General features: G+C 34.1%; 4 protein-coding genes across 5 annotated transcripts; 2 read left to right on the forward strand and 2 right to left on the reverse strand.

Annotated features, from left to right (window-relative positions):
• Positions 1-927: 927 nt before the first annotated feature.
• On the reverse strand, positions 928-1,754 carry LOC109005192 (VQ motif-containing protein 33-like). The gene has a single exon (XM_018983997.2). The coding sequence runs from the start codon at positions 1,679-1,681 to the stop codon at positions 1,121-1,123; it is 561 nt and encodes a 186-aa protein (XP_018839542.1). The 5' UTR covers positions 1,682-1,754; the 3' UTR covers positions 928-1,120.
• A 3,137-nt stretch (positions 1,755-4,891) lies between these two features.
• Positions 4,892-6,958, forward strand: LOC109005191. Its single transcript, XM_018983996.2, has 3 exons — positions 4,892-5,266; positions 6,335-6,484; positions 6,597-6,958. The coding sequence occupies exons 1-3, from the start codon at positions 5,045-5,047 to the stop codon at positions 6,672-6,674; spliced, it is 450 nt and encodes a 149-aa protein (XP_018839541.1). The 5' UTR covers positions 4,892-5,044; the 3' UTR covers positions 6,675-6,958.
• A 3,279-nt stretch (positions 6,959-10,237) lies between these two features.
• Positions 10,238-11,899, forward strand: LOC109005190 (zinc finger protein CONSTANS-LIKE 4-like). Its single transcript, XM_018983995.2, has 2 exons — positions 10,238-11,049; positions 11,226-11,899. The coding sequence occupies exons 1-2, from the start codon at positions 10,348-10,350 to the stop codon at positions 11,547-11,549; spliced, it is 1,026 nt and encodes a 341-aa protein (XP_018839540.1). The 5' UTR covers positions 10,238-10,347; the 3' UTR covers positions 11,550-11,899.
• A 2,384-nt stretch (positions 11,900-14,283) lies between these two features.
• LOC109005189 (probable protein phosphatase 2C 59) lies at positions 14,284-20,211 on the reverse strand. Of its 2 annotated transcripts, XM_018983992.2 has the most exons (9): positions 20,006-20,211; positions 19,587-19,849; positions 18,268-18,395; positions 17,700-17,798; positions 17,439-17,597; positions 15,907-15,993; positions 15,597-15,688; positions 15,039-15,113; positions 14,284-14,773 (listed from the first exon to the last, which is right to left on the reverse strand). In XM_018983992.2, the coding sequence occupies exons 2-9, from the start codon at positions 19,664-19,666 to the stop codon at positions 14,615-14,617; spliced, it is 879 nt and encodes a 292-aa protein (XP_018839537.1). In that variant the 5' UTR covers positions 19,667-19,849; positions 20,006-20,211; the 3' UTR covers positions 14,284-14,614. The 2 variants fall into 2 exon arrangements, with proteins under 2 accessions (XP_018839537.1, XP_018839538.1); XM_018983993.2 differs by having other exon boundaries at positions 19,587-20,007.
• Positions 20,212-20,491: the final 280 nt, after the last annotated feature.

Consider the following 20,491-nt stretch of genomic DNA (forward strand, 5'->3'; position numbering starts at 1 on the left):
TTATTATATTTAAGATTGTAACATTAATATATTTACAATGTATGTTTTGTTTATTATATTTGAGATGTAATTTTAATAATGAATATAATTACAAATTATGTGGATCATATTTATTTGGATTGTAATTTTAGACTTATAGTTAGATTTTTATTTTTTGTAGGTATTATTTATATTTAAATATTTATATAAAATCAATCAAGTCAAACGGATCGTATCACGTCATATCGTGTTAATTCAACCCATTAACATAAACGGATTGAAACAGAACGGGTCGTGTCATGTTAATTTATTTCTTATTCATTAACGGGTCATAAAGGGTCGTGTCGTGTCATCCCGTTATCTTACCGTATCATGTTCGGATTTAAAATTTTGACACAAAATTCTTAACGACTTGTGTTTGTGTTGACCCATTAAATATAATGTATATACATTGACACTACACGAACACGACCCGTTAACACAATTTGACACCTCTACTCGTGATTATAAAAGAGAAAATATTATTTACTTCCTTGTATTCAAAGAAAATATGATTTTTTTTTCTTTAAATAGTATTCTTCAAATTTTTAATTGACCCATTAAATATAATGTATATACATTGACACGACCCGTTAACACAATTTGACACCTCTACGGTCGTGATTATAAAAGAGAAAATATTATTTACTTCCTTGTATTCAAAGAAAATATGATTTTTTTTTCTTTAAATAGCATTCCTCAAATTTTTAATTTAATAATAATAAATAAATTTAATTAAATATTTAAAAGTATATTTTGACTTCTCTCAAGCAACACCAAAATATTTAAGTAAATAGAATTCAATTTAAATTCTTACAATATTTCTTAATAGTCAAAACAAAATCTGCATAAATACTAGACCTGATCGGAAGCATTCCTCTCGTATGAAAGGAATGTTTCAGCTTTCAATGAAAAGAACGATTACACTTCCAATAATATTAAATATTATATTAAATTGAGAAACAACCTAAAGCCGGCCGAGTCCAAGTATTACCAATATCAAAGCTCCAAAAAAGGCAAAAAAAAAAAAAAAACAAAACAAAACATAAAAAAGAAAAAAGTATAAAGTATTTTCGTCGAACTCATAAGCCCAATAATATCTTTACGACTCTCGTGTTTGTTGACTCGGCGAACTCAGTGGGAATAAGGTCAAGAGCTCTGGCGGCTCGATGCCTCTCGGCGTACTCAGCGGCGATGGGTGCAAGTAAAATCCCTTATCGGCTATAGCCTTATCCTCGTCCGAGATGGCCGGGGATGACGGAGACTCGGTACCTGAACTCATTCGGTACAGTGACTCGGACCTGAGGGGGGTGACAGGACAGTGAACCGGTGAGTCAAATCGGTTGTTTTGTCGGGGCGAGTCGTGGCTATGTGAGTTGTTGCGGAGGGTGGTGAGGCCCAGCTTGATTTCGAGCTTTCTCATGGTGTGGGTATGTCTCCGCTCATGGAGCTTGAAGGGTGACCGGCGAGGGGCCGTGGGATCACCGGGAGTGAAGGCCTTGGAGGAGAGTTTTGAAGGAAGGGTAACGGGAAGCTTCTCCGAGACAGCGGAGGAACCGGTGAGCTTTTGGACAAGGTCTCTGAAGGTGTTTGCGTCGGCTTGCACAAAGGTTGTTGCCGTAGGTGATGCCGGGGACGAAGTCATTGTGTTGTGTTTTTCCATCTAAGAGAGAGAGAGTGGGGAATGTTTAAAGGGTGGGTTTGGGAATGGGTTTTATATACGGGTGAGTTTGGGTCGAGGAATTTTTCGTACGTGAGTTTGAGTGGAAATTGAATATCAGTATCAAGAGGGAGAATATAAGATAATTTGATAAAAAAATAAAAAAATAAAAAAATCTAAATTTCATTTTGATGAGACTGACATATTACTTACATGGAAGTTTCAATTAGAATTACTGTAGTATTTAGATTTCAAGCCCATGTAACACGTTTGTTTATTGGGAATGCATCTATTTTCGTTTAAATTTGTAGATAAAAACTCCGTTATTAGAGCATTAGTATTAGTTTCATTAAATTCATCTTCAAAATTTGAAGTAACAATCAGCCAGCTTGTCCATTAGTTTTTGTATGAAATGTTGTATCCAACAGTCATGGACTATATTATTTATAAGTAATGATATACACACAATACATGATATAATATATTGCACAACAATGTTACAAAATGAAAATATTTTTATAAAATGATGTTATTTTTATAAGATATTTTACAAAAATATCATTCATTTAAAACATAATTGTGTAAAATATTATAAAAAATATTATGTATAAATCATTTTTATCGGTAGATTTAAAATTAAGGAAAAACCAGAATATAAGGAAAATACACCAAAATTATAAAAACAATTTGTTTTAGACTTTGGGATACCGAAATCTTTTAACCATTGTTTTCAAATTAAGTAATCCATCGTAAGGAGGAAAAAAAAAAAAAGGTACGTTTAAAACTGAAAAAGAATAGACATAAACACAAGATGTGTTTTGGCTATGCATGAATGTGGATGGGGTGGAGTATCAAGCAGTGAGAGTGTATAAAACATGCGTCACTTTGCCTGTGTGATTCTCGCATGTTGTTGGATGGGGCCAATGAATAAGTCGTCTGGCCAACCCATACCAGTTGGCTTATAGTTATAACTGACTCACTCCGTCTACGTATTTTCGCAGGTACGACGTGTTTTCGCAGGTAACTAGACGTGTCCCTTGGACCACTTCGGTACCACACGTCTACCCATGTTGTCTGGACCAGTTAAATCACCACGTCCTCTCTTTAGTTTATAGCCCCTTTGATATTGGCTCGGCTTAGAGCATTGAAATTGGTTTTATTAAATTTATTTTTAAAATTTGATAAAAATACATATTTTTTATAAATTTAAAATTTTTCTACTCATAATTTTATATTAGATTAACTATTAAATTAGTCAAAATAATAATATAATATTATTTTTTTCATATTTTACAATTACACTAACTATATGTTAATTAATAATTTAATTTGATACTTAAATTATTATTTTTCAACTTAAATATATTGTGGCTCAAAATTGAAAAACAAGAATTTAAGTAAATAAAATAATGGTTATAAATGGTAAACAGTTAGTCTTTAAATTTAGAAATTGACTTAAATGTACTGTAGCTAAAAGTTGAAGATTTTAGTATATACCGAATTCAATGCAGTAATTTTAAACACAAATCCTTCAAATTTTAAAGATGACACTCATTTGATGTGTTCAATGCCAAGGCCATAATTTCAGCTAGTGTTGTTAATACCGTATCCGACCGGTATTTTCCATACCGACCACTGGGCTGGTACAGGTACTATATGTATTTCGTACTGGTCGAAATGCCAGCCATACCGGCCTGTATTTTGGCCTGAACCGGCCGATATTTCGACCTGTATTTTTGTTTTTTCATTTTTTCAAACTCCAAGTTCATTTTTTGACTCCCAATTTAAATTAAACTATTTATAATTTATATATATATGTATTTATATATAATTTATTCATATATAGACTATTATTTTAAAATATAATTTATATATATAATTTATTGATATATTGACTATCCCGAAACGGTACTAATATAGAAATATTTCATTCCAGTGTCTTGACCGATACGACATCCGATATAGTATTCAAATTTTTTTTTTTTTTTTGCAAAAAATACCTTCCTTGGAATAAATAATGACATATTTTAAGGGTAGTTTACTACCCTTTAAAAAAACAAAATTTAGCAATTCAGCCCAATGTTGGTCATGTTTTAAATAAGAGTTCTTCTATTAAGTAGTCCTACACTACATATTTGTTAATATGAATTTTGTTTTCTTCAACAAGTATATAGTATAAGATTGTTGAATATTATTTTTCTTTAAATAGTTGATCTATAAAGTCACTTAAAACGTGTCACATAAACCAATGTCAGTAACGATAATAAAATTAAGAATTAAGAGTAATATTGATCTCACCACTTAACTATGCAATTCGTTATAAAAATGTTTTCTAGGTGCCACAATCTCATACATATGGTTAGGAAAAGTAATCTTTTTTTTTTAATTTTATTTTTCGTGTATGATCCGTGCATCACTTTTGAAACTAGAATGATAGGATATCGTGGCTTACATTTGTGGAATTTGTATAAGCTTAATTTATAAAGGGTAATGATATTTTTACACTTCATTTATTACTACTTTATTATTCAACTATTTTTTTTTTTTTTGCTATTTGAATATGAATTAAAAATTCTAGAATTTGACTTTTTTACATAATTTAAAAGAAAATAAATTCAAACAACCAACGTAATTATGTAAATTAATCTAAAATAAATTTAATTTTATAAAAATTGATTCAAAGAGCAAAAGAATGTCAATTTTTATAAAATTAAATTTATTTTTAATTAAATTACATAATTACGTTAATTGATTGAATTTATTTTTTTTTATAGATTATGCAAGGTCATGTTCTTAAATTTTTAATCCAGATTTAAAAAATAAAAAGAAAAAAAATTGAGTGGTAAAATAGTAATAAATGAGATGTAAAAGCACCTTTACCTATATATAAAATAAGTTATTCTACTCATCAATTTTACACTCCACACCTACTGATGCGGATATTTATTTTCTATTTTTTTTTATCAGGCCGAAACCGGTGGGCAACAGAGCGGAGCGGAGATTGGGCTACACAGACAAGCCCAGTTTAAGACCTTGGTTGAGGGTCAGACTTTGCCTCTTGGTCCAAAGGGAATGAATGGGTCAAAGTTGTAGGCTGTTCTTAACGTCTTGAATTAGAAAAACAAAAGAGTTCCGCTACGAATAGCAATCAAAGTTTACGGGAAAGTTATCCCAACTGTGAATATGACTAACCCTAATCCGGGATTAATTATTATCCATCTGCTTTACCCTTATCTGAGTTATCTCCCTCCCCCCGGCAGTCTTCTTCCTTCTTTAAAAACTAGGGAACTTCCTCGTAGCTTTGTGCCACAGAGAAAGAGAGAGAAAAAAGAACAGAAAGGTGAAGAGAATAAAATAAATTAAGAAATGAGGAGCTGTTGTACTAGGCCTGCGATTGTGCCGACACCAATTGAAAATAATACCTTCGGGTCTCCGATTGCCTTTCGGGTCCTTGTTCCTCATGCTAGAAACACCACCGCAAGGTCCGCCACTTCTAGGGTTTCAGTTGTCCGGGCTTCTATGGTGGACTCGTACGGTAGCTCCTTCGATTTCGTCAACCGCATCGAGAAAACCTGGTTAATCTCTCAGGTAACCGTTTACCCTTTTCTTTTTCTCTTACTTTTCCGCATGTATAGTGGTATTGATCAAAACTTATAACTTTTTTAATACAGATCAAAACTGATAACTGAGATATATATTTTTAATCTCTCTCTATCTCTCTCTCCATCTACTAAACCCTCCATCTTGGATTCTTTCTCCATGATTCACAAGGCGGATTACTGAATCTAAATCCCCGTAGCTATTTGTGCAAAATCCTCATGTTGTAATGGATAAATTCTGGCTTTATATCCATTAAAAAAAAAAAAAAAACCTTTGTCCTCAAACCTGGTTTAAGATGGGAATTAAAGAATGTTAGAAATTTTGGGGCAGAAAATGATCTCATACACTGGGTACCAGAGTAGAGTGTACCACAACAATGGAGTAGCAGAGATAAAAAAATGTAAGTAAAATGGATCGGTGCTTTTGTCTTTGAAAACACCCATATCTTTTGGAATAGCCCAAACAAGAAAACGCAACCATCTATTATGGTCCAGAGGGTATATATGAATTGTTTCACGCTACCAGCATAATTCTCGGTTTCTTGGGTCAATGAGATTTTATGCTTGTGGGACTCAAAAGAACAGTAGCGTGGTTGCTCTTTTTTAAGCAGCTCGTGTTTTCTTGATCTTATTCACCATGCTGGCTTTGGGTATTCTTTGATTCGATTAGTATTTAAAAGAGGATCTAGGAAATGGTTCGAGAAAACTCCGTCTTCAGTCGTTGGATAATATTCAATTTACTTCTAGGAAAGATAAGAAAATAAATAATTAATGATAAGAGAAACTACTTTGTTTCATCCTGAACCATATTAAATCCAGGTTTTGTGCTATGAAAAGGTACAATCTTGATAAGATTTGAAGTTTTATATTGATTGACTGAAAAATAGATATGTTGTTGATAGCATACTTTATATCACAAGTGGAAGAATACAGTTTTTTTTATTATCCTGGTGCTGCTTTGTAGATCTGGCTTGAAGTTGAGTCTCACGGGTTCTACAATCTTTGTATCTCTATTCTGATTGTTTTCTTGTTTGTCTAATGTTTATACTATATACAGCAACCAAGGCCAGTTGGTTGTTCTTCTTGCAACTCAAATGGGCATGTTGAATGTAAATGGTGTGGTGGTACAGGCTTCTTTATTCTTGGTGATAACATGCTCTGCCAAGTACCTTCAAGAAACACCAGTTGCGTTATTTGTGGTGGAATGGTAAGTTAAATGTACAAGGTTTCTAAGCTATGACTGGTATAATTCCATAGTATTGAGTGCAAAGTATAATTGCAGTATGGATGACCCTATTATGTTGTCTTGATACTTCCAGGGATCAATGTGTTGCTCGGATTGTAAGGGAACAGGTTTTCGTGCCAAGTGGTTAGGAGAGCCTCCTATTTCCAAGTAGCAGCATTACTTCTCGGTCAGTTAAGAGATCCATCAAGGCTGGAATAGATTTGAAGTGACATCCCATTCATTTTCTGATACCATCTCTTGTTTGTTGCAGTATATGAGGTGAAACAATGATATCTGTAGCCTCTTTCCCCATACTTAGGATTTACACCCTTAATTTTACTGTCTACTTCAATCAAGCCACTCCATGATAGATCAAAAACAAAAACATTGGCCTGCATGGATGTATCATATTCATTTGAATTATTACAATTACAACTATATTCTTTTACAAAAAAATTAGCTGGTGTCAATGTGTCAAGGACTGTTCTCTCAGAGTTTTGTTTTCTGTGGGTCAGCGAGGCGCAACTGCCGATCAAATGTCTCTGCTAAATTATTATGCATACCGATAATATCGAATCCAATGGCAATAAGACTCGCAGAAAAGCATTAGCTCACTCCGAACTTTAAACCAGTGCTTAGAAATTTTTTTTTTTTTTTTTAATAAATAATGCTAGGTACAGTCATAAATTGCGTAAACGTCGTATAATCGTTTTGAAAAATAGTAAAATTTACTATTAAAAAATAAATTAATCTTCTGGCAGGTCCATCTGTTATTCCCTAAAAGGCAATCCTCCAATGAGTGAGTGCCAAGTAAGCTTCCCAACTTAGCTCTCATGTGACTGCATGCCATGAGATCACACATCCTCTCTAGAGCTGTAACCGATCTATGCACCGATTTTGCATTTTCAAGAACCGAATTCGTACTGGTTATCTTCCTAAACTGGTACTTTCGATTTGGTCTGATTTTTCAGTTTTAATATACTATATTATATGTTATATAAGATATAGTATTAGTTTAACTATTAATACAATAGACTATAGTGATAAAATTTTAAAATTTAATATTAATTTAATAAGAAATTTATCATATAATACAAAACTATTTTATATATAATTATATATTATATATAAGAATATTATATGTTATATAAGATATAGTATTAGTTTAACTATTAATACAATAGACTATAGTGATAAAATTTTAAAATTTAATATTAATTTAATAAGAAATTTATCATATAATACAAAACTATTTTATATATAATTATATATTATATATAAGAATTATATACAATATAAAAAATTATAATATATATAAACTGGTTCGGTTTGGTCCGATCTAGTTTTAGAAAAAGAAAAACTGGAACCAGACCGATTTTGACCAGTTTTAAAAAAAATAAAACTGGTACCGGACCAAACTCACTAGCTTGATCCGGTTTACCGATTCACCCGTTTTTGTTTTTACACCCATAATCCTCTCCAACCCTTCATCCCCTCTCCCCCCTCTCGCACGAAAATTGCACAGACCAAAGGTTGAACGAGCAACTAACCAGTTGTACATCACCATTTTTATTAGGATCTTCACCATTGAAGATTACATTAATAGTGGTCTCCTTTGAGATCATATATATATCGGATACTAAATTATACAATTTCGTGCATCTCAAGAGATTGAAGAAGCCGTGGGAGATCCACAAAACAACTCCCGTCTCTCTCGAGGCTTCCATGAACAAACCAACATAATGATGGAGATGGTGTTCAATGGCGAAATTACTAGAGGCTGACGTAGTAGGTGATGTGCGGCAATGGGCGACGACGACAAGATCTAATTTTTGTGATGACTGAGGTTGAGTTTTGCATAAATTTCTTTAGGTTCGTGCTACCATGGCGATGTACGATTGGGGCTTAATGCGAGGTTAAGTTTTGCAAAATGAGTTTCTATTCTATCCAGTGTGATGCGCCTCTTATATTTTGTGTGGAATCACTAACATGGCAAAATTCTATTTTAAGAGCTCCTGTAAATATTCCAAATAAATTCTTCTCTACAGATGCCTATAGTATTATTCAGAATTGAGCATAATAGTGACGTAAAAGATTTTGGTATGCTTGTAATCGACCACATCTGATGAATCTACATGATTTTAAAGAAAAATCACATGAACTTGATCATTCTTCTTCAAGAACAAGGTGTCTTGTCATCTCAAATTATTTGTCAGAATCTAAATTAATAAGTGTCATTTCGTGAAAAAACGAACAATCCATTGAGAGAAAATAATAATAATTAAAAAAAAGATTTCACATAGACAATTGACTTGAAGTGAATAAAAGTATTGATGAAATGTTATGTTTTATAGTGAAAGAATATAACTGTTGGAGAAATATAGTAGTTAAAAAAATATATCATTTAAAAAAATATAGTCGTTTGAAAAAATAAGGTTAAAAAAATATATCTATTGAAAAGATGTGATCGTTGGAATAATATATCAGTTGGAAAGAATGTGACCGTTGTAAAAAAAATACCGTTAGAAAATTATATTCGTTGGAATAATATGAACGTAAGAAAATTAATGTATATTTTTTTAATAACGAATAAATATTTAAATTATAATTAGAATTAAAATAAAAAAATGATAAAATTGATATTTTAATAGAAACTTTATTATTTAGCATTGTTAAAAAGTACATAGCTAAATTTATAAAAATAATTTTTTTAGTTAAATTTTAGTCAAATTTTGGCTAGAGGCTCGTTTGGTTCTTTGACTACACTCAGCTCAGCTGAGTTCGGTTTAGATTTAGATCTATTCTAATATCCAAATATCAAACTCTCAAATTATTAAACTTATCTCAACTCAAAACCTCTTTACATGTGAGACCTATAATTTTTTTCAACTCAACACATATTTACACGTGAGACCCATAACTTTTTTAAACTTATCATAAATATATCTAAATTCATCTTAATATCCAAATACATCTAAATTCATTTTAGATGAGCTCCACAGAACTCACTTCACTATCTCAATTTATTACTACTAATAAAGAACTCAATTCAACTTATCTTAGTTCAATACCCTAATCCAGCATACTCTAGAGATGATAAAAGTATAAAGTTGGTTTAGATTTAAAGATGAGATGAAATTATTTTATTATTATTGATATTTCATTTACTCTCTCATTTTCTTTTACTTTAATTTTTATCATGTAAGTAAATTCCTTTTTATTGTTCATCATCTAAAACACATATATTTCATCTTATTCTAAAAAATAATATTGGAAATATTTTTAAACCAATTTTTTTATATTTTAATTTTTATTTGGTTTATATATTTTTATTTTACGTGTATAAGATTAAATTATTTTATATTATATATAAAAACAAATTGTAAATATAAAAAATATATGGATATTGTAAATTTATTAGTAAAAATAAAATATTTAAAAAACATAAAAAAGAATAGTTAAATAATATAGAAAAAAAATTGATAAATTTACAGATGACATGCTATAAAAGTTAATAGGTAAAAAAAAAAATTAATAATAATAAATTTTAAAAAATAAAATAAAAAATCCGTTGATATTGCATTTAAATCTGCACACTTTAAAAGCGAACTTTCTTCGAGGACCCCACGCCAAGTTGTCCCAACACTGTATAATCTACTTATTTGGCTAAGCATTCTACACGTGTCGTTTTCGAATTGGCTACGCAATAGATCTCGCTGGCCCCACATGATAAACCCTATTATCAATAGCACAGATGAATCAATCACCACCACAAAATAGAGAGAAGAGAGAGAAAGGAGTGCTGCTTACTACTGAGAGAAGAGTACAGAGTGTGGGGTTGGGTTATGGCCTCGAAGCTATGCGACTCGTGCCAATCGGCCACCGCCACCCTCTTCTGCCGAGCCCACTCCGCCTTCCTCTGCTTGAGCTGCGACTTAAAGGTCCACGCTGTCCACAAGCTCGCGACACGCCACGCGCGGGTTTTCCTCTGCGAGGCCTGCGAGCATGCCCCCGCCCACGTCACCTGCAAGGCTGACGCCGCCTCCCTCTGCGTCACGTGTGACCGCGACATCCACTCTGCCAACCCTCTCGCCCGCCGTCACGACCGCGTTCCGGTCACCACCTTCTACGACTCCGTTAACCGCTCGTCTGGTGTCAAAGCCACAACCGCCGTTAGCTTCCTGGACGACCATTACTTCTCCGACGTGGGCGGGGATGGTGACGTCTGCAGGGAAGGGGCCGAGGCTGCCTCCTGGTTTCTCCCGAACCACAATAACAATAATAATAAGGTGATGGCGAGTCAGGATCCTAATTCCGATCGGTTTATCTTCACGGACATGGATCCTTATTTGGATCTGGATTATGGGCCCGGGGAACCGGAATTGGAAGCTCAGGAGCAGAATAGTTCCGGTAATGACGGAGTTGTACCCGTTCAGAGCAAGAGTGTTCATCAGCCTCCGTTGCTGAATGACCACTGCTTCGACATGAAATTTTCGGGCTCCAAGCTCTACGCTTATGGCTGCAACTCTCGGTCTCTCAGTCACAGCGTAAATGTCTTATCCGTTTCTTTCTGAAATTCATTGTTTGGTTGCTCGGAAAACAAATCCCAATTTCTACCATTTCATGTACCTTTTTTGAGCGACCAAACTGCACTCCATTTTTTCACAGATAGGCAAACAAATTCCTCGCTAAGAGATTTTCTGAACCCGCAATTTGCTCTCAGGTGTCTTCCTCCTCCCTCGACGTCGGCGTCGTGCCAGATGGAAACACGGTGACCGATATATCCGATTCTTACTGTAAGCCAACCTGCATCGGAACCGATTCAGCAAACCTGACGGTTCAGATATCAGCAGCGGATCGGGAAGCAAGGGTGCTGAGGTACAGAGAGAAGAGGAAGAACAGAAAGTTCGAGAAGACGATCCGATACGCGTCGCGAAAAGCCTACGCGGAGACGAGGCCACGAATCAAAGGAAGGTTTGCGAAGCGGTCGGACATTGGGGTTGAAGATGATCGTAGATGTGGATACGTCGTGGTTCCTACGTTTTAAGTTGAGTTATCCGTCCTGAACGCAAGTGTTTTTGTATATAGATGATGTGGGATTGGAATGCTGATCGTTGATTTTGTAGACTATAAAATTAATGTTTAGTAGTGGCAGTAGAAGTAGGAAGCTGCAAATCGAAGCTCACACCTCCTGCCTTTTCATTTTGGCGATGCTCTTTCCTCAAAATGTGTATCAAAAGCAAGCTAAATCCTAATTACTGTAGTGTCTGTCCGTAGTTACTGGTTAGGATTAAATTCTAATAATTAAGTCAATTTTCTTTATGCAGGATTAGTGGGAACTTCGTATTTAAATAATTCTTTTGGACAGGTAAATTAAAGTTGTATTTGAATATTGAACTGAGTTGAGTTGAGATGATAAAATATTGTTAGAATATTATTTTTTAATATTATTATTATTTTAAAATTTGAAAAATTAGAATTGTTTATTATATTTTATATTGAAATTTGAAAAAGTTGTAATGATGAGTTGAGAGATGTTTAGTAACCAAACGAAGCCTAAGATTACATTTAGATGTTGAGTTAAATTCAGTTGAATTGAATTCTTTATAAATAGTAATGAGTTGAGTAGTATATAGAGTTATATGAGACCATCTAAACTAAATTTAAAGTGTATTTGAATATTAAAATGAGTTTAATACTTTTTATGAAAAATTAAAAAAAAATTATGAGTTCTATGTATAAAGATTTTTTAAGTTGAAAAATGTTATAAGTTTCATATGTAAGAAGAATTTGAGTTGGGATGAGTTTAGTAACTTAAGAATTAGGTGTTTGGATGTTACACTCAGCTTAAAGTTAGATTGAATTCAACGAAGTTTAACTGAATTTGGAAACTAAATGCAACCTAAAGATGCAATACGGAGGCCACCACTTTCATTATCAATTGTGGCCACTTGCATTTTCCCTAGGTTACCACTACTTTTTATGAGGATCAATTAGTGTTTCAAATACCATACAGTACGATTGAAATATGTCGTATTGGCCACTGGTTCGGTATAGGTATTGTATATATTTCGTATCGGCTCAAATACCGGCCGTATATGCCGGTACCGGCCATACTGACTTATATTTCGACCTGTACCAGTCGATATTTCGACTTTTAATTTAATTTAATTTTTTCATTTTTTTAAATTATAAGCTCATTTTTTTACCTACATTTCAAACTAAACTATTTATAATTTATATATATGTATTTATATATAATTTATTCATATATAGATTAGTATTTTGGAATATAATTTATATATATAATTTATTTATATATCGACTATCCCAAAACGATATCGAAATATTTTGTTTCAGTGCCTTGACCGATACGATATTTAAAATATTGTTATCAATGGCTGATATACATATCTATGAATGATAAGATTTAGATGAATAGTACAATTTCTGTGTGTTTTACATTTAGGACACCTAGAAAAGCAAACAACTATTGTTTCTAACAATTTCAAAATGGGATTATCACTCGTTTATTATAAGAGTATTCACATCTCATTCCTTATAAAATTTCTTAAATGTTAACTCAAATACATCATTCTATAAATTTTATCCTAAATTTTACAAATCTTTCAAAAACATCCTACATCTCATTCCTTATAAATTCTCTATTCTATTAAAATATTAATTTTCTATTATTTATATTATTTTCTTCTCGCACCTATTTACAATCTTAACTACTACCTCTTTTATCTTTTTCCTAGGTTAAGCAATATTAGTTTTTACTTTCTACATAAATTTAATTATTGAACACGAATCTTTTTTTTTTTTTTTTTCATCCTGGTACGAGAATAGTGACAAAATTATTATAATTTTAAAACTAATTAATATTCACATTTTCAAAGGGCATTTTATTTGTAACCGAGAAATAAATGAGTGCATAGCAAATTCTTTTCTCTGAGCACATGTATGTAAATTGCAAGAAAAATCCTAAAACAACACAAACAAGAACAAATCAGTACATCAAATTATCAAAATCACAACAATAACAAGTCTCAATTCAACAACAGAGGCTTGTAAAAAGCTAAGATTTTTTTTCGAGCAAGCAATTCAATGCATAACAAATTGCAATCACTGAGCACATGTATGTAAATTGTAAGAAAAATTCGAAAAATCACAAACTAGAACAAATCTCACTATAAAGCATATGGATGTGTAAGCAATTTCAGTGTTGGATTTGTGCGAGAGAGAAGGATGAAGTCCAGTCATAGAGGATCCAAAAAATGAAATGCGATAGAGAAGCTCGATGGCCAGCCTTTAAGGATCCCGATTCTCTCAAAATCTAGCCATGGAGGAAGTTGAACAAATCAGTATGTATGAAAGAGAATGAGGGAATCCAGCCACAGAAGAAACCGAGAAGGGATGAGGACTTGCATTGATTTCCAATGGAAAGGTTGACGTCGATGGTAGCTGCGATGCGAGGGAGGGGCGAAAATGACGAGGACACCCAATTGTCGAAGAGAAGAAGATGCGAAACCAATGATGGGGAAAGCACGAAATCAAATTTGGAGATGTACAGTAGATCCCCAAATATGGGGAACCGCTGTAGCAATTCCCATTTTAGGGATTCGGCTGGAGGGGGTTTGGGGTGAAAACCCTAAACTTTCTCCCAAAATATAGGGGAAAACATACTTTGCAGCACCAAATGTGAATGCTCTAAGTGTAAACATTAAATCCATACAAAAATTAACATATAACCGTACACCACATCACGACCAAAAGAATAAAAAACCAGAACGCAAAAATATAAATTGTATGAAGGCGTGTTCAAACGCATTTACAGCAAATGATATTGGAATTTCGAGGTTCTTTACAGATTCAAACACCAACATTCTCTAGCTACATTCAAGATCCAGCACAGAAACTAAGCTTTAGGATACAGCTCTATGCTAGAAGCTGATAATATGTAATACACATTAGCAGCCTGATGATCTCTATCTTTAAACAGTACAACGTTATGATTTCCTATCACTATGAATCACTGCATTTTTTGTTGCACCCCATCCTCCACTCTTGTAGGAAACCAAACCCTAGCACCAAGCTAAGGAAGGGCGCTTACCCAGAGCTGCTATAAGAGCAACAGCCTTGATTGGCCAAGAAACGGACAACGACAATAGTAATGTTATCTGCACTACCTCTCTGATATGCTTCCTGCATCAGCCTCTTTGCTGCCTGTTCTGGCTCCTCAATTGGCATAACCATTGCAACAGCTTCCTGAGAAAGTGGGAAGAATCAGAGTTCAAAGGTTGGGATTACCCACACATCTGATTAACTCAAATGTCACCCTCGTTCAAAACAAGTAGCCAGACTTTCCACAACTGACCAGTCACTATCCATTAGGGCTAATGAGGTAGAGAGCCAAGAAAATAATTTTCAAGTTCTGAAGACATAACATCCACTCTTGGTCTTAGCAACACACGGGCATCATCAATGCATGAAAGAAACAAAAAGAATTCCAGAGTTGGAAAGCGTGGCAAACCTCATTTGTGACAACATCCCACAGGCCATCACTGGCAAGGATAAGAAACTCAAGGGAGCTGTCAATCTTTTCCTCCTGCAAGTTCCATAATTGTCAGTGTTTAATGATTCTCACAAACTTAAAAATTGGAGGAATAGGAAACAAGTTTTCAGGCAGTCTACCCAACCATATTCATCAATTAGAAAAACCCCTCTCTTAGATAGGGGCTTACAATAATCGGCAAATGGCATTTCTCTAGCAGAAGCGTATATGAAATTATGGTAGGTAGGTTGAGAAACACTAACAAAAAGCTATATTGTCGAGATCCTGTTTTTGTTTTAGAATAGAAGGATCTAGCATTTTTAATACATGCTCAAAGGTAATATTTTTTTTTTTTTTTTTTGTTGAGGTAATGTACAAAGGAATGCTACCGCTGCAGGCATAACAACATTGGAAGCTTCATTAATCTTCCCCCCCGTGTGACCTTTAGTTTTCATTTAAAACATTTGCCATGTTGAAAAACTAAATCACTTCACTTAAAATTAGATAAGCGTTAAAAGTTAACTTTAAGAATGACACCTGAATTTCTGGATCAGCAACAACGTATTGCTTCAAGAGCCTATCACCAAATGCACGAGAAACAGCAAGAACTCCTCCAACTCTCCAAGTTCCTGATGATATATTTATTAGCCACCAAAAAACAAACCAATCCACCCGATCACTAGAGAGCCTGAAGAATAATTTACACCACATACCATCCATATGGCATAATTTGATTTGTAAGATTCAAATTTTAAAATTTATCTTCCAAATCAAACTATGCCATGTGAATGGTGTGTGGTGTAAAGGCCTTCAAATAGAATTATTCGAAGAATAAAATTGACCTTACCAGCCCACATAACAAATCCTCCTGCATCCTCAATCCGTTGCCGCTCATCAGTTTGGTCCGGCTTGTGATCCCGAGAAACAGCAATAGCTGCGGGAAATCAAAAGATGATAAGCCAATGACATAACAAGAAAGCAGAATAGGAAGCAGATAATGTATCAACAGAATTCTCTCACATAAGAGGAAACAAACTTGAAAATATACCAGCCAATCATTAAGCAGCCCAAGATGATCTGTTCTAACCCAAAACCTTTCATCAAAACTCTTGCATGTTCGAAATGACGTATGAATGATAAAGGACTTCATAGTAGAAAATTGCACCGTATCAACCAAAAAGAAATGGCAAAACTGAATCGCAGGGGTTATCTAATAAGCACATTCCTAAAAAAAAAAATTGGGATGGGGGGTTACTGCATCCTTTCTTTCCTTTTCCATTTTCCATTTTGGAAAGATTTCAAGGGATTTCACAGATGATTAAACTCCCCTAAAGTAACCAAACATAGATGATATATTCCCTCAATTGGAATTATGCACAGTAGAAAGACATAGTTTTGAATGGGATGGTAAGGAAATAACATAATTAGAAAATCCTAGCTACGAAAAAAAATCCTTTGTTGCCGTACTGTAGGAAATAACTGAGTCACAAGGGAAATTAGAAACCAATATTCAAGCAAACACCTATAAACTTATACCTAGTGCCATGTAAAAAGAAAAGAGAAAAAAGTGAGAAGAAAAATGATGAGGAGAAAATAATGAGAGACGGAGATTGGATCCATCTGAATTGCGCTTAGGATTTAACATACGACTACCCAATTGAAAATGATTGAAAAATAGATATGACACAAAGCACTGTAAAGGATAAAAGACGGGAAAAAAATTATAACTCCATTGAACAACAATACAGTAAACACAGCAGCTAAGTATAAATGTAAAAAACCCATTAACACCATAAACAAAATAAAAAGAGCATGGGAAGATTTAGGTTGCGTTTGGGTAGTGAGGTGATCTCTCCACTACCCAAACGGAGCCTTAGATGACCAACTCTATATACATACAACTATAGGCATCACCATCATACTACTCAAAACTTTGAAAGGGAACCATTTCATTAGTTGGTTGGGGGGGGGGGGGGAGATGGGGGAGAGAGAGAGAGAGCATTTCGATATAACCGGGGGAACACTAGTTTCCATCAGATGATGAATGCAATTTCATATGTTAAGGAAGTTTGGCAAGTACAAAACTTCTCCAAACTCCAAAGCCTTCATAATAATGAATGAGTGCCAAAAATGGAAATGCAATCTCTTTAAATGGATCCTAACAAGTGTTGGAACCCAAAAAAGAAAAAAAATACAAATGAGATTTATGATAAAGACAATATCAAATCAACAACTTGAGTAAGGGGGGTGCATGAAACAATGACTAAAAAGTGGAAAACAGCCTTCTTAAAATCAAGAATTTTGAATTTGTCTTGGTAAAACAGATATGTCAAATCCCTATTAAAGTTGAATAGATCTGAAATTACTTATGAACCTTACCATTACCACCCCTACATATTACTGCTCTTGAATCCCCAACATTTGCAACAAGCAAACGGTCACCTACTAGGATAGCAGTGGAAGCAGTTGATCCAGCATCTCTGTTCTGGCTATTTTCCGATTTCAGAAACTCTGAGTCAGTATGGTTGTATGCATCAGCTGTACAGAGAAAAGGATGAGAAAAACATGGAAGTAGAATATAGCAAATTTCAGAACATTAGAAAAGTCATCATAATAGTACAAAAATAAGGAGCGACAGACCTATGGCTGATTTGGTATCAGAAATAAACTTTGGATGCCTGATCAAATTGCTAAAAAGGTTTTGCTTGACATATTCAGCAGCTCGGGCACCACCATGACCTGAACAAACATAAAGGAGATGTTTGAATCATCATCAATCTTTGGTATTCAAAAGGAAAGAAAAATAAGGTAAATTAATGTGAAAAAATAGAAAGTAGGAAACAACACATGGATTTAACTATTTATGAAGTTTGGAAAAGTGACATTAACTTCATTAACAATGTCAACAATGATTACCACAAAATAATTTCTCGTCCAAAAAAGAAAATAAATCCTACAATTAAAAAAAATGCTGAAAGTACGCTCACAAAGAGGTACACATATTATCTCTAAAACACAACGCTCTCATATGAAATGCTCTTTAAGCTAATAAACCATTATGACTAGGTTAAGCAATAGGAGGTTGAAGTATCCACAAGTCATGCCCATGACAAGTGAAACAAAAGTCACTGTAGTTCCACTGTCCCTGATGTTTCTGCTGAAATTATGAAGGGGAGAGAGAGAGAGAGAGAGAGAGAGAGAGAGATACCATCAAAAACTCCAAACAGACCAACTATCTCCCCTTCAACACCATCAATTCGTGTCTCATAAAAATCTTCCATTGAAGACCTTTTTCCTGGAGAGCTTGCATATCCATAGCTGAACTTTCCATTCTGACTGTTGCAACATATACTTTTGGTATTAAAAACATCCCATACAATTTCAAGGTCGAGAGAGAGAGAGAGATGATTCACATTAAATTTGGCCCTAAAACTATTTGGTTGAAAGCTTAACCCATTATAAATAACTAACTCCAAGATAAAAGTCAACAAATTCTATATCACCAACTCCTCTGTTAAATGACAAATTGAAAATCACTGAAAAAACATAAGTTGTGTGTATACATAGAAGTATATAAACCATACATATGGCCGAGTTCACTAGGTCAACAACTAATAAAAAAGTTATCACTTCAACAAGGTAATATCTGTGCCCAACACGACAAACTACGATTTAACAAATCGCTAAGGACAAGGAGGATAACTAACTTGGTTCCCTCAGCGGCATTGTCTCATTAGTGCAAGCCCAATCTGACAAAATGTGATATTTGTACAAACTTCTTGGACAATGCAAGTGTAAAAAGACAGGCACACAACATACACTTGAATTAAATGCAGTACAATGCATTTCAGGGGCTATAACTAATAATAGGTATGCAAAAATTGACTAACTGAACAAAGGCAATGACACATGTGCGAGTATGTGTGCGCATGGGCATAGAAGGGTACAAGACCTTTTGCATGTGCACACATGCATCTATCATAATCGTGTAATGTTCCAACAAATATAAGGTGTAACAACTCAGTTCTGAACCATCATTATCAACACTTTATTTTCCTCCACTTCATTTCCTTATGAACTAATTGAAAGTAATACTGTGATCAATTATCCCATTGGACTGAGATATATTATAAAATTCAGCATTTGAAGAAAAACCGGATCATCAAAGAATCTATATAATGAGAGCTCTTCTCGTAAGCATATGACGCTTTAAATGTCAATATTCATAACTAAATCACTTGGGATTGTAATAAGCAGGAACATGATTCATAATAGTAAATACACGATAATTAACTATAATTACTTGATAAACAAAAGAAATACATGATTCAATAATTGCACTTATAAATACAGTTAAAGTTGATGAACGTAAAACATAGTTTTAGGTAAATAATCGCATTGCATATATTACACTCGATCAAATACAAACGAAGATTAAGGAAAAGCATACAAAACAATAAAGCGGAACACAAAACAGCTACAATTTGTAAATCGAAGCAAGAATTTGCTCATAAAAAGAGTTTAAACCTGAGGCCCCCGCCGCTTACGGGCGCATCTTCGGCATGAACCTGGGTTGAAGGTGAGAGCACTGAATTGAGATAGCCCATGTTATGGCGTGAATTGTTTTAGGAATTTCCGAACAAAAAACAAGAGTGAGTATTTGGTGAATGATTGCAGAAGGGGGTTGTGGACACGAAAGGAAATTAGCTATTTTTGCTCGCCGATGGAGTTGAACGATGGCAAAATTAGAGGGATCATTTGGAAAGTTGAGAGAAATTTTCAACTTTAAGCTGCATATAAACAAGAAAAAGTAAGGAAAAAAAAAATAGAGACAGAGAGAGAGAGAGAGAGAGGAACTAATATAACATGGATCTCAAAAATTGAATAGCGTGTACGAGAGATTAAAATAAAGAGAGAGTGGAGACGTTGAGAGAGACAGGAAGTACCTGAAGGAGGGAAGAGGAATGCCGTCAGAGAGAGGGAAGTCCGGTTTGGGGGTTGATGAAAGTTGCCAACAAACAAACAAACAAAAAAAATGAAAATGAAAAAAAAGAAAAGAAAAAAGGGAAGAGAAATGAGGTGAGGTGGTGGGTTGGGATTTGTTTGTTGACTTATTAATTTTGAGGGTATAATAAATTGAGGGGCCGAACGCCAATTAAGGAATAAGAGTGCGAGACTATAAATAAATAAATCGGAGGTTCCAAAATTAAGACCCAGTCCCCACTATAAATTCAACCCACACGTGTCCTCACCACCACCACCCACCCACCCCTTGCTCTTTCTCTCATTTACCCCCACACGTGGCGCACATGCACTATCTACGTGCCCATAAATTTCTTTTCTTTTCTTTTGCTAATATTTCAGATTTATATGTTGACTCTTTCTAGATTATTATATTTTTTGTTAAGATATTTTTAGTGTCGTATAGAAAG

Source organism: Juglans regia, chromosome 11 (assembly GCF_001411555.2).
Source record: "Juglans regia cultivar Chandler chromosome 11, Walnut 2.0, whole genome shotgun sequence".
Classification (NCBI taxonomy): Eukaryota; Viridiplantae; Streptophyta; class Magnoliopsida; order Fagales; family Juglandaceae; genus Juglans; species Juglans regia.